A 14,361-nucleotide genomic window follows, 5' to 3' on the forward strand; every position below is an offset into this window, starting at 1 on the left:
TATTTTGCGTCACAGGCAAGGCTAACTACTTTCACATGCAATGCCCCCACAAAAACCGGCCAACTTCAATTTTCAAAAACTTGTAGAAAAAACTTGAAACTGCTAAATTTATTTTAAATTGCAAGAATAAGTAATCTGTAAAAAACTGTGCCCCTTGGGGGTCAGTACTGCACCCCTCTGAGGTTTGCACCCTAAGTGGCTCCCTAATTGGCACTGGCCTGACTCCAACATCTGGAGGGCCACAGGTTTCCCCTCCCTGTTCTAGAGTGGGATGGGGCCATTGGTATGATCTCACTGCACCTTTGCACACAAAAAGTCCTTTCGTGCAATTAATTCATGAAGGGGCTATAGACTGCTTGATTTCTTTAGACCCTGCCCCAGGCCTTCTCTTGGTTCAACTGCCATCAATATTCTGTAAGCTTGCAGGTTCCTGTTGGCAGTTTTAGAAACAAAAACAAAAACCATTGTCATTTAAGTCACAAACTCATGTACTTCTGCATGCCTCAGGCATCACGAGTATGTTGAAGCTACTAAATTATTTTTGGATGGCCCCATTTCACTTTCAAACTGATAGGCACTCAACAACATGAGTTTGCAGTTAGAGGGAATGATATATGTCTTAATGGAAGTGGTCACAATATGGAGCAATATGTCTGGGGCGAGAGGACTTGTGCCTCTGCTTTTTTGCAATAATGGTATTCAGTTTAAAAAGAAGAGTAAAGGATTTTGCATATGGCCTACAGAGAGAGAACAAAATGGTTTTTTGTTTTGGCAGTGGCTACATGACCCTTGGGGTACTTTCCAACTCTACAATGATTCTATGATTCTATCTGCTGAGGGCAGATGTCAGCAACAGAATGTTCACAACAGTCCACATCTGTGAGTTAGGTGAATAATTAGTTTGACATAAGCTGTCACACACGGGGTGGGAGGGGGGAAGGATATGAGAAACAGCGGGTGGCAGAGGCACGAAAATGGAGGGCTACCCAAAAAGAAATGGAGTTGAGGCAAAATCTCACATAGGATCCATGTACAAGCAAGTGGACAGACAAGTGAAACTGGAGCACTCTTGGCAAGGGAGTTAAGAAATCATAGGCTTGTTTCTCTGAACAAGCACTGAAAAAGGAAGCAGAAACCAGCGTAGCTTCTTCTGTTTCTACTTTTTCTCTTTTTCTTCTTAGACAGTGCATGTATTTTCCCATTAGGGAGATCTCCACTTTGTAAGGGAAGCCTCCCTGAGCACAAAACGTGGCAAATAAAATGTAAAGTCGCAATAATATTACATGCCCAGAACGTTTGTGATAAACATATTGCTAAAGATTTTTTTTTTTTAATGATAGCATCAAACTTATTTAAACAGAAGGAAACCAGTTGGAGCCACAGCGGAAACACGAGCTTACAAGGGGGGGGGGGTACTGAAAAGGGATACTGGAAAAAGATAGGGAAAGGCTAGGAATAAACATTATTTGCACAACAGAAGATATTGGAGAGATACCCATACCTAAAATATCTTTTTTTCTGCTGAAGAGCTTTGTAAAAAAAAGAACATTTAGAACTAAAGCCACTTGAATGTTTCCTGCTCGGATGCCACCAATTTTCTCTTGCTGTCCTTCTTTCCAGAATGCCCTCGCTGAGTGATGATGTGGTGCCAGAGGTAAAAGCTTTCCTCAAGTCCCACCTCTTCCTTGAATATTGTTAATGCAACCCCTTAATCTTCATCAACTACTGACACTATGCTTAATTGCTTTCCCAAATGTGCACCCATTATCCTTTAATCTGTCTTTCTCCCCTCAACCCCCTCTGCTGCCCCCACCCTATACAACACTTATACTGTACATTCCTCAAGATCAGGCACGCCCAAACTCGGCTCTCCGGATATTTGGGGACTACAATTCCCATCAGCCCTGACTACTGGTCCTGTTAGCTAGGGATGATGGGAGTTGTAGTCCCAAAACATCTGGAAGGCCAAGTTTCGGGGTGCCTGCTCAAGATGGAAGTTGTCTTTTTACTAATGTTGTATGAGGATAAGTTGATAGCTCTTAATAAATAACAATAATAAGAACAACAATTAACATCTTGGAACCAGGTTATCTTCTCCCAAACCTTAAGATCCTTTTCAGAGGCTTAAGGTGCTTCACTGAAAAGAAGTGAGGAAGGCAAACACCAGGAAATTGTAATAGGAATAGTGTTACTTATTCTCACAGTAACTGGAGTCAGTCAGAACAGTGAAATAGTTAAATTTGGATACGGAACAAATGATTCAGGGACGTTAAAGTTCCAAACAGTCCCAAAATAATATTTCTAAACTGAGTAACTGTATAACTGAATAGCAGGGTTCTATTTAATTATTGGATTAAAATTATGAACATGACAACCGATGGACTCCCTAAAATTTGTCTCAGGGAACATTTATAGATTACTTGCTCTGAGGTGCCTACTTGGATTTAGGAAATCATTCAGATTCATTTGCATGAACTCTCACTAGCATGCTTTGCTGGACTTGAACTGTTGGCAGAAATAAACAGAGTTTAAAAGGAGAACAACAGACATGTTTATCTAGCAAGATCTATCTCTACTGGTGGAAGTAAAAATAGCACCATGGTACAGGCTGTTTATGTTTAAGCGTGCACTGGAGAATTACTTGATATAACTTCCAAAGTTGTTTGTAAGAAGAGCTTTCACTTTATGAAGACTGCAGCAATTTCTTTCTACAGCACTGGATGAGTGTTAACTTCTTATCTGATACAAACTAAGGTTCTGTACTGGTGAGAATATAGCTGTGTGGGGGTGGGAACCTATTTGTTCAAATAGCCCATCAATTAAAACATTGGGCTAAGCTTTCTTTAGACTGTTTCGAATTATTATGTAAACTGGACAAACCAGCAGAAATTGGATTAAATTCCAGAAAGTTATCTGCATTGTAGCTATACATGTGCTGACTGCCATTAAATATAAAAGGAATTAATTAATAAGAATGTTTGTAAGATGGACTACAGTGGTACCTCTGGTTACAAACTTAATTCGTTCTGGAGGTGCATTCTTAAGCTGAAACCATTCTTATCCTGAGGCACGCTTTTGCTAATGGGGTTTCCCGCTGCGCGTGTGCCTCTGGCATGCGATTTCCGTTCGCATCCTGGGGCAAAGTTTGCAACCAGGAGCAGCCTGGGTTAGCGGAGCTTGTAACCTGAAGCGTTCGTAACCAGAGGTACCACTGTATTGATTTCTACGTGATTTTATTCTGTTTTCACCAGTATGATAGACAATCGATTCATAGCTTTTTCCAGTTCTATTTGAATTTGCATAGCTTCATCTGTAATTTTGTATGGCTTATGGCTAAAAAATTAATTTATTCTGATTTTGATATATACTGTTGGGTTCTAAAATGGTTTTAACTTACTAGAAAAGAGACCATGGGATAACGGTGAGAAGCTCAGTGAAAATGGCAGGTTGGTGTGCTCCAACAGTAAATATGCAAATTCTGTGGCAGGAATTTCTAGGAAAGAAACTATGTATAATTCATCAAATATTATAATGACATTATATAAATCTATGCTACACCTACATCTGGTGCAAACATTTGCTCTGTCTCAAAAAAGAAAAGAAAAAGATATGTCGATCGGGAGAAGACAGTAAAAATGATGAGTGAAGAAGCATTTTTCCTGCAAAGCAAGGCTTTTTTGCTTGAAAAAGGAACAAATAAGCAAGAAAATAACAGAAAGTTATTCAGTTGTGAATGTTGTGGAGGTAGTGAACAGAAAAAGGTAATTATTCTCTCTCAAAGCACTAGAACTCAGAGTTATCCAATGAAATTAACTAGCTGTTTATTCAGGGCAAACAAAGAGTGCTAGTGCAACTCCATGTAATACATAATTGATTGAAGGAATTCATTGGTACCAAACATTGTGATGGCTACAAGTTTAGGTGGCTTCTAAAAGGTGGCTTCTAAATATATGGAGGATATTAACTGTGAGAAGGAAAAAATGGTTAACAGCATATGTACTTGGGACTGCTTAACTTGGGATTAGTTATACTTGGTAGCCAACGCATGGCATGAGCGCGCTCTCCAACTCAGTAAAATAGACAAAACCACTTGAAGACATGGAAATGCTATATGTACTGTGGAATGCACTAGTGTGCCGTTGCTTTATATTTAGATACAGCTTGCAGTGGCACAATTGCCAATTTGGTGGGGCACCAGTGAGTGAGACCTTAAAAACACTGATATCCTTACATTACTGATAGTTCTAGAAAGGTAGATTAATTCTCTCTTTTTAAGTGCATGCTTATAAGTAAATAGATTTTGATTTACGGTGCTGATTATCGACATGTAACTGAAAGCTATTTTGGTTTAATTGCTGGAGAGTACACAATACAGTAGTACCTCGGGTTAAGAACTTAATTCACTCTGGAGGTCCGTTCTTAACCTGAAACTGTTCTTAACCTCAGGTACCACTTTATCTAATGGGGCATCCCGCTGCCGCCGTTGTGCGATTTCTGTTCTCATCCTGAAGCAAAGTTCTTAACCCGAGGTACTATTTCTGGGTTAGCAGAGTTTGTAACCTGAAGTGTATGTAACCTGAAGCCTCTGTAATCCGAGGTACCACTGTATCTGTAATCCTTAAGAAGCAACATAGTCAAAGGCGACTGAGGAATCTGAAGCTACTCCGTGTAATTCATGTTTTGCATGCCCCACAACCAAAGAAAACTAGGTTAGTGCTTCCAGTCATTATTAGAGTGTTTTCCCTTTTTTATGAGGCTGCTTTTAAGCTCTCCTTCCTCTTGATTAATATTTTAATGTTAATGTGGCAAATTAGCAGTAAAGCAACCAGCTGTAGCTGTTTCTGGAGCAGGAGAAGCATGTGGTTATTTACAAAACTGGCAGCAACCAGCAGCTACTGAGGCCCCAGCACCTCAGGAAAACTAGCATGCGCTAACCATGTGCTCTTGGGTAGGTGGGCCCCCTTGCTATATGACATGCAGATGACACAGGGAAGGGGCCGCTCACTCACCTGCAAAAGTGGGCAAGCGGTGGTAGCAAGGAATGGCTACAGCTGTCTCCAACTGCTCACCCACCCTCTCCTTCTGAGAGACGTGGATGCAAGGATTTAGTTTGCTCTACCACTGAAAGGGAGAGCACAGATATAGACACAGTAGGAAACATGGTAGGAAAGTTTCTCCTGCTTCTGCTTGCTTGACTTCTCTTTCTAGGTGGTGCTGTGGCAGAAGAACTGAGCCTAGAGAGCTCTATATGCTGTGACCTCCTCTTGCTCACTTGCCCTTGATCTCTAGTCTGGGGCCTCAGGTCTGTTCAGAGAAAGAACGCAGAGAAAGAATGCAGCTGCCATCTTACTCTCTTTCTTTGGACAGCACAGGAAAGAAGACTGGGACCAAACTCAAACACCTAGGTGCCCAGAGAAAGTGGATACATGTGCAGGGAGGAAGAGGCAACAACAGCCTGGGGAGCTGGGCAATGGTGACTGAACTGAGCAAGCTGAATCCTTCCTAATGTGTCAGAGAAAGGAAAGAGGTGGTGGCTTCTGCCGTCAAGAGCGGCATAATTTGCTCTTGCTTTCTTGCTCACTCTGGGTGGCCCCATTGGGCCCAATTTGAGCTGCAGAGCGTAGCAGCACTAACACCTCCTCCCCTTGGGGAAGAGCGGTCGTTTGGTGGTAGCGCATTTGCTTTGTATGCAGAAGGTCCCAGGTTCAATCCCTGGCATCTCCTGGTAGAGCTGAGAAAGGCTTCTGTCCGAACTCGTGGGGAGTGCTGCTGCCGGCTCATGTAGAGGGTACTGGGGTAGATGTAACACTGGTGTCACTCTGCATATAAGGCAGCTTCCTATAGGTCCCCCTGCCTGGACACACACACACTCCAGGTGCAGGTGGCAGTTGCTTGTGAAAGCAGGCGAGTGCTTGATCCAAGGAAGTGGCACTGCATGGGTAGAACTGTCCGAAGGGACAATCTGCTGCACATGTTCTGTATGCAGAAGGCAAGAATCTCCAGGCTGGGCAGGGACCCCTGAGTCGTGCTGCCAGCCAGTGTTGGTAATATTGACCCAATGATCTCGGCATACTGCCAGTTTACTGCCTCTTTTGGGTGGCATTGGGTCCCGCTAGGAGGCTTCCAGAGTGAGGCGGTGAGCAAGAAGCCTCGGCTGATGCTGGGTGTGATTTTTTTTTTGGGGGGGAGACCACCACTTGCCCCTGTGCTGGCTCACCCTCCCTCCTCTGGGCAACGCCATGGGGAGGACTGGACTCCCCAATTCCCAGCCTCCCAGCAGCGGGAGAAGCGAGCCAGCGGGAGGTTGACTGAGGCAGCTGCTCCTGGCAAGGGGCAGCCGGCCGCCCTTTCCCCGCTCGCACACCTGCTCTCCCTCGCCACCGCGCTGCCCCAGGAGAGAAAGCGCGTGACCTGCCAACTTTGCCCGCTCGCTTAAGATGCGGTTGCGGTTGACAAGGTCTCCCGGCGCGAACCTGGAGCCAGCCCTGTTCATGGACACGAGTTCTGCTTGTGTGTGTAGCGTGTGGCGCTCCTTTCCCAGCAGCTTTTGCCCCAGGGCCGCTTTTCCGCCTGTGGTAGTGAAGAAAGACACCTATTACTCTCTATGCATTAAGGGGTGTTAAGGGCAGCGTTCCACAAGTCTCTTGTGATTGGTTCAACCCTCCAATCCGAGCTCAGCGCTCCTGAGCTCCTATTGGCTCAAACACCCATCCTTCCGTCTAAGGCCTGCCTTAATATATATATATATATAAAATTTAACTGTCATCTCTCTCTTTCGGCCCCCCTCCTTTTCCTCACGCCCCCTCTTGTCCTCCTCCCCCCTCCCTCTCTCTTTTTTAAAAAAACCCTGTTTGGGTTATGGGGGTGTCGTTGAGGGAAGGGGAAAGGAGCGCGAGCCGGCTTCCCACACAACCGAAAGCCACGAGCTCCTGAGTTTTTGTGCGAGCGAGCGAGCGCGCGCGCGCGTGTGTGAGAAGAGTGCCTGTGTGCGCGCGCAGGAGGGAGGGAGCGAGAGAAGCGGCTCAAGCGAGAGCAACTCCTGACTGAAGAGAGAGTCTAGCCCGGCAGCGCGCCACAGACAAGACTCGTAAACGGGGAGAGAATGAGAGCGCGAAAGCAGCAGCAGCAGCAGCACCGCCACAGCCACCAACAGCAGCAGCTCTCCTCAGCTCAGGCAGCCGCTCGACACCAGCTGCAGCAGCAGGCGCACGACTAGAGGCAGGGGAGAGGAGGGGAGGGGAAAAGGAAAGAAAAAGGCGGGGAGTGGAGGCTGAAGGGGCCACAGAGGCAAATTCCCTGAATTATCCCCCTCCTCCTCCTCCTCTTCTCTCTCTCCCGCTCCCTGGCTCGCTCGCTCGCTCAGCCACCTACCCGCTCAGCCACCTCGCTCGCTCCTCCTCGTCAGCCTCGCTCCCTCCCTCCCTCCGCTGCTTCACTCACTCATTCCCGTCCCCCCTCCTTTCTCTCTCTCCCTCCTTCCCCCCTCTCTCTCACTCTCTCTCTCTCCTCCGTCTCACTTTCTCCCCCCTCCTCCTCCTCCCCTACCTCTCTTCTCTCCCCTTGTTTTCTCTTTCTCCCCCCTCCCACCCCACCCCCCTTTCTTCCCCTCTTTTCCCTTTTTTAATTTTCTTTTCCCCTTTTTCCCTTCTCTCTCTTTTACCTCAGCTTCTGCTTGCTGGCACTGCACTGCAGCTGCTCCTTCAGCCACTCGTCCTGCCTGGCTTCCCACCCCCCCACCCCTTTCCTCCCCTCCCCACCCACCCATTTCACCGGTGCCAGATAAACAAACCCTCCTCTTCTTCCTCCAGCCCCCACCCCCCAAAAAACCCCATCCTTTTGGGGAAAGGGGGTGTTGGACTTGCCAGATTAGCTCGAGCTTTTAAAAGGAGGACAAGAAGAAGCCCGAAAGAAGCGGGACGAGCCCCCCCTTCCTTCCTCCTCCCCCCTCCCTGCTCCCCCCCCACCCCGAAGGGAGAAGCCAGTTATCCTTCTCGCGGCGGCAGCAAACATGATGGCGGCAGCTCCCATCCAGCAGAACGGGACCCACACTGGGGTGCCCATAGACCTGGACCCGCCGGACTCTCGGAAAAGACCACTTGAAGCTCCCCCCGAAGCCGGCAGCACCAAAAGGACCAACACGGGCGGTGGGTATTCGCCCCCCCTCCACCTTCTCCTCCTCCTTCCCCTCCTCCTCTTCCTCCTCCCAAATTCCCCACCCACCTTCCCCTTTCCTACCTGCCTCCTCGCCTCACCTCGCCCTCCTTTCCCTTTCCCCAAACATTCCTTATTTCTCTAATGTTATCATTCATCAAAATGGCGCCGCTTTCCGAGCATCTAGCAGCCCCGTTTTATTTTAATTTCGCATATTCGTCCTGACTTGGGGTCGCGGTGGGGTGGAGGGGAGGGCTGTTCAGCCTCGACCCACCGGGCTGTACCAAGCCCAGGGCTGCTTCTTTCGCCTGCTTCTTTCTCTCTCTTTCTCTCCCCCCCCGCCCCCCTAACCAGCGCACGCCTTTGAACAATTGGGAGAAACTAAATGAATAAATGGCGGATGAAAAGAAGCACTTTCACTCCCCTCATCCCCTCTTAAGCCCCCCCTCTCGTGAGTCGCCAGGTAGATTTTTTTTTTTCCTCCCACCCACCCAATACAACAAAAATCTTGTCGATTTCCTGGCACCACTTTCTGTTACGGTGGAAAATGTTGCAAAGATTTGTTCTTCCTGGGGTTGGGTCACGGTGATGGGATGTGTGCGCGCGTGTGTGTGTGTCAGAGAGAGGTTTGCGGAGGGAGGGCGGGAGTTGCCTGTCTTGGTGCGGTGACTTGTTAGTTAACATCCTGCTCTTCCTGGATGAGATGAGTTATAACGGGACCAGCATCTCCTCTATTCATTTGCACTGGAGTCTTCATAACAATGCACCGAGGCAGAGGTGAATTTATTCATCCAACATTAACAAACAGCAGAACTAGATAGCTCGTGTATTTAACTGTTTGTATAATGTCTTTGCGGGGTGGGGTGGGGGGGCGCACCTGTACTAGCTGGGACATGGACTCTCAAAGAAAAGTAGGATGGCTCTGAACCTGCTCCTTTATAGAAGCAAAGTTCTGTAATGATGCATTTTTAGGTTAAGCTGTGAAAAGCAGATAGGGGTGTGTATTTGTGTTTTAATAAAGAGGGCTTAAATGTGTGTGTTGTTTTTACATGAGATCCTTTCAGAGCAGTTTCTTTAAGGTCCATAGAATTGATGTCATTCATTGGAGGAGCAAATTGTTCAGTTGTAAAGAAATATTTGATTCATTCCCCAGTTCTGGCTTTTTTCTTTCTTTCGTTTTGCTCTGATTTGGGCATTACATTGGGCATGACATAAGCAGTCACCTTTTAAAGTGTATGCATGACTCCAGGTTTTTTTAAAGGGGGAAATATTATTAATGTCCTTTGATTAAGAGATCATTGCCACTTGAGAAGCATTTAAAATACATCTGGATTACTTAGGCAAATGGTTGCATCCACTTATATTGCCAAGTTTTCTTGTCAATAGCTAAAACTCTTTGAATAAAATCTCAAATTTTGGATTTAGTGGATAAAGCTGTGTGTTGTGGAGAGTACAGTGCTAATGGTGAACAAATGCCCTTTTAATGTTTTCTTTCCAGTTTGCAGCATTTTTAGGGAAAGTTGTAGTTCTTGACAAAATTCTTGTGTAAGGTATTTTCTTTCTTTCTGAAGAGTTATATCATACCTTAGTAACTATTTTATATTCAAAATTACAACTTGAATTGGGTCATTGCTTCTCATAGCACCACCAAATTAAGGACAATTCATTAGATTCTTCATTTTTTCACAGCGGATATGAAGGATAGTGCAACTGGTTACATATCTGTGCAGAATACCTGTACGTTAATACTATAATAGAAAGGCATATTTTTGTAGGTTTGAGGATGAATGAGATTTTAGGCAGCTAATTAACCTTCAATATCTCAATTTTTTCAGAGGACGGCCAATATTTTCTAAAGGTCCTCATACCTAGTTATGCGGCTGGATCTATAATTGGGAAGGGAGGACAGACAATTGTTCAGCTGCAGAAAGAGACTGGAGCTACCATCAAGCTCTCTAAATCCAAAGACTTTTATCCAGGTAGGTGCAAGCTTTAGAAGATTATTTGTTAAATCCCTAGGGTAATGTATCCACATTCTGTATAATTAAACAACATTAGCGTACCTGTAGAATTAAATAGTATTAGCATACCACTACAATAACTGGCATTCTTGAATAGTAAAATGCATATTCACAAGCAATTCTAAGTAAATATATTGGTATTTGTTATTTTGCAATAAAGAAAAGATAGCTCGCTGTCTAAACCTGATTGTGGAAAAACTAAGAATCATTGCTATCATGCATGTGTGTTCTACACAGTTCATCTTATTGCAAGAAATGTTTTTTTTAAAAAACAGGCTGTTTGACAGCTGGCATTACAGGTTTTGCTGAAGTTTTCATACATTATGGCAATTAAGCTCATAAGTAAAAACACAGGTTCTCCTTGTAGAATAGGCCATTTACCTTAAATCCATTACGTACTTTGGTTCTGCTTCATTGCTTTGTTCATACATCTTAACATGAAATAAATTCCAAGTGCTGCTCTTCAGATGTTTCTTTGATTTTGTGTATTTTTCACAATTGTGATATATAACGGAAACCTATTGCGAAAGAATACAAATAATTTTGTTTGGAAATTTAGACTCTAAGAATATTGTACACATAAGTACTATAAGATTGAATTATAAAATATACATACTGAAGGCTGTATAATTCATATATGGTGTTTTATTATCATTTTTGAATGCATAATGTTGATAAAGATTTCTAAACTGGTGTGGAGGTATTTAATGTAAATTAAAAGCAACATTTCTTTATATAAACCAGTAATGAAGCATTATTGATAAAAGAAACATTGTCAATAAAGGAAGTGTTCTGATAGTCATTTGATTTTTCTTAACTCTAGCACTGGTGGCTTTCCATTGAGATGGCCTGTTTTCTTTTTTCTTGTAATGAAAAGAAAAATTCTTTATATTTGGTACTGGCTCACAGATATGATTGAATCTTGTAAACTAGTTAGAAAGACTGTCATGAGTAAAACAAGAGTGTTTCATTTTCTACTGTCTTAAATTCCGAAGTGGATCATTGTTGTTTGATACAAAGGTGGTTATTCTCTTGTGATAGTTGTGGTACAGAGGCAGAGAGTGTATGTGTTTAAAGACTTATATGAAAAATTCCATTCAAGATGCAGTATATAACAATGCGTTATTTTTTATGAATGGTGTCTTTTTCATGAAATAGTATTTAAAATGTTGATGAAAAAGCTTGTATATTTTTAAAAAGTGAAAGCCGGTATATAGATGACATAATCGATATGGACATAAAATTGTGACAGTTTTGGATTATAGCTATAATGGCAAATTGAGTTTGGAGACAATAGATGAATAAATTACAGATGTGTTTGTGATATTCATAAGAGTAGCCAATGTGAGATGACAGTGCAGAACAATTTGTGTTTGATCATCAATGCAAATTCTAAATCATAACCTTTGATTTAGCTATATAGTATTAAGCAAGATTGGAATCTTTTGTTTGCTACATTAACAGGAGACCTTTCCATTCTAATTAAAATCAATATTAAGTGTTGAATTGGGCGGATGCAAAGATTTTAATAGAAATTTCCTTGAAGGTTAAAAAAAAAGACAAGGCATGATGAGGGGTTTACAGCCTTGTGTTAAGTGTTCCTGTGACGTAAACAGGTTCCCTCTGAAGAAATGCCAGCATGAGAGAGAGCTTGTACAGTTTGACTGTAACAGGTGTAAACTAATCCCTTGTTGTTGTTATTTACTAATCACTAATTTTGGTCCTGTGAGACCTCGTTTATATTTGAAACCACAGTGTTGATCAATTTTAGTGAATAAATAAATATGGGCATCCATAAACTACATAAACATGCTAATACATGTCACTCTTTAATGGTGCTAGTTAATGTTTCTGTTTAGAACTGAACATGAGCCTGACGCATAGTTTGAGCTCATGGATTCTCCAACCTACTGTAATTTGGGTTTCTTCCATTTATAAATCCTGAAGTCTTAATCTGAACTATGCTATCTTCTGATCATCCTTAAATTAGACTAGACACTGATCTTGTGTAGGTGTGAATTTTCGATTAGCATTGTAAATATTGTATTCAACTAGAGTTTTGATCAATGTAATACTTATAGGTATTAATTGTTCCATAGATGCCTGGCAGTTACGCAGTTCAATGGCAACAGCTAGATTATAAAACTTTTTGTGCGTATCAATGATAGTTGCGTTTGTGAACTATATTCCATGTGAGTTTGTATTTAGCACAGAGTAACTTTAGTTAATCTGATATGACCAGAAGTAACAAAATTAATTGCAGCTAGTTACATAAATCATACTATTGGCATACTTTGAAGAAAACCCCTCAGTGCTGCTGCCCTTTGATTAGTTTGGGATATTGGCAAGCATTTTCAAGTTAATCCAGGTTATCAAAACACTTTTCATCCAAAGTGTAAGCAAAATTGGTCAAATGCTCAGAATGAATATCCTTATTTGGGCACAAAACTGTTAAAAAACAGGTAAGCATTGTCTGTCTGTGCTTCTCTACTTACAATCTAATAACTAGAAAATAAGAATGTTTAAGGAAAGATAATACTGCAGAATTCTGATTTGGAATGTCCAGTAATTCTGCTTTGGAATTTCCAGTAATACTACTTGATAAAATAGGACAACTGCAGATAATAGTCTGCTGACTTTTTCTTGTTTGCTGTATGGTAGATAGATTTATTGTGTATTCTGTGTTTGAATAGTGCAATGCACATTTTTTAAAATAAAAAAGCTGCTGTACATACATGTATGACTGGTAATCCTTTTCTTATGAAATCTGGGTGTATGTAACACACACTGAAAATATTTTCTTAGTTAAAATCCCATTGATTTTATGACATTTTAAAGGAGCTCAATAGTTTAAGAGGAAATGCACAGTTACTTTGTGAAATGATATTCTATATCACTTGCTTTTAGTATTTGACTGATATTAATAAAATCTGAGGAAGAGTTATGGAGAAGTTCAGTAAAACATGTTGAACAGGAATTTTATGAGTTATGACCTTGAAAATGTTACCCCCCCTTTTTTAAAAATGACCAAATGTACACCAGTATTTTCCTGAAGTTCATAATTTCAAAATAATAACCCCACAGGCAACCTTTCAAAGGGTGTTCTCACAAAATGCTATGGACTTTGAGAAAGTAATGAGAGCGTAGAGGTAAATAGTTTTTTTGTTTAAGTTCAGCAGTCATTTCTCCGCTAAAAAGAAAAGTTGTAATTTTAAATCTCTCCTTGTTAAATGAAAGCTGTTAAATGATTGAGACTGCAGTCCTATACTCACCCTGGAAAACGTCCCATTGAACTCAATGGGATTTATTTCTGACTTCATATATAGGGTTACAGTGTAAGTGTGGTTGAAATTAGGATATGAATGTGAATAGCTGTGTGCAGTGTGGCTGTCCAGATGCTTGGAGATGTATTCCAGCAAGGATGTCATTCATGTAAAAGGCTGACACATCTGTCCCATTACGTTTTAGCTTTCATGGTACATGTCATTCCCACCCTGCCCCACAAAATGTGTCCTTATTTTAGGATGCTTAAATATAGACATGTTGCTACAGGTTGTATTGCTACTACCATTTTTTACTCAGGAGGATTGTTTCTGAAGAAAGTAGTAATGCTAAGTATGTGATCATTGTGGTAATTGTGGTCACTGAGATAGATCTGCAAAGCTTAGTTCGCTTGGGTTTTTTAACTCTTAAATGCCCAAGCATTGAATACTAGCTATTTGAAGGTATAATTCTCAGTTGTACAGCTGTCATTGATCTTGCAAAGTCTGCTTTAATGAGAAAAAACAAGTTAGGTTCTGATTTATTTATTTTTTAGTGTTCAGAATTAAGCTATAAATGGATGAGAATTCTGTATGACGTGGAGGTAGCTTTTTGTGTGTAATGTTATATTTTCTTTAATATGGGGAGTAATGCAGCATTTCCATTAAATATGCTTTCTGGGTGTTGGGGACTTTTAGTACTTTTGTGGTTTTTTTCCCTTGTTGATTTGGTGATTGATCTTATGATTGTTGAATAAAACTTTAAAAAGAGTGGATTTGTTCTGAATTGAAATGCCTTTATTGATGTTTCTCTAACCCCACGCCGTCCCTTAAATAATAAAAAAATGAAAGGCATTTAGTGTACAATCTTCAACATTAACAAACTGATCTATCAGTTTATGAATGTTTACTTTTCGCTAAGTGTATGT

At 42.0% G+C, this 14,361-nt stretch overlaps 1 protein-coding gene and 2 long non-coding RNA genes across 8 annotated transcripts in view; 1 reads left to right on the forward strand and 2 right to left on the reverse strand.

The window, feature by feature from the left end:
* Positions 1-237: 237 nt before the first annotated feature.
* Positions 238-10,669, reverse strand: LOC310710617. Its single transcript, XR_014528158.1, has 3 exons — positions 10,572-10,669; positions 2,439-2,505; positions 238-1,684 (listed from the first exon to the last, which is right to left on the reverse strand). It is a non-coding gene; the product is annotated as an uncharacterized lncRNA (long non-coding RNA).
* LOC310710498 lies at positions 2,517-7,729 on the reverse strand. Its single transcript, XR_014528096.1, has 3 exons — positions 7,661-7,729; positions 5,010-5,121; positions 2,517-3,964 (listed from the first exon to the last, which is right to left on the reverse strand). It is a non-coding gene; the product is annotated as an uncharacterized lncRNA (long non-coding RNA).
* Positions 6,648-14,361, forward strand: part of NOVA1 (NOVA alternative splicing regulator 1) — a 146,520-nt gene continuing 138,806 nt past the window's right edge. The window contains exons 1-2 of one of the 6 annotated variants that reach the window (XM_083508705.1): positions 6,648-8,144; positions 9,987-10,130. In XM_083508705.1, coding sequence (XP_083364831.1) covers positions 8,009-8,144; positions 9,987-10,130 — 280 coding nt within the window. In that variant the 5' untranslated portion in view covers positions 6,648-8,008. Of the gene's footprint in view, positions 8,145-8,169; positions 8,929-9,986; positions 10,131-14,361 lie in introns of those variants that run through there. The other 5 variants (XM_083508700.1, XM_083508704.1, XM_083508702.1 and 2 more) reach the window with 5 other exon arrangements.

Source organism: Podarcis liolepis (assembly GCF_965112155.1).
Source record: "Podarcis liolepis genome assembly, chromosome: 1".
NCBI classification, from domain to species: domain Eukaryota; kingdom Metazoa; phylum Chordata; class Lepidosauria; order Squamata; family Lacertidae; genus Podarcis; species Podarcis liolepis.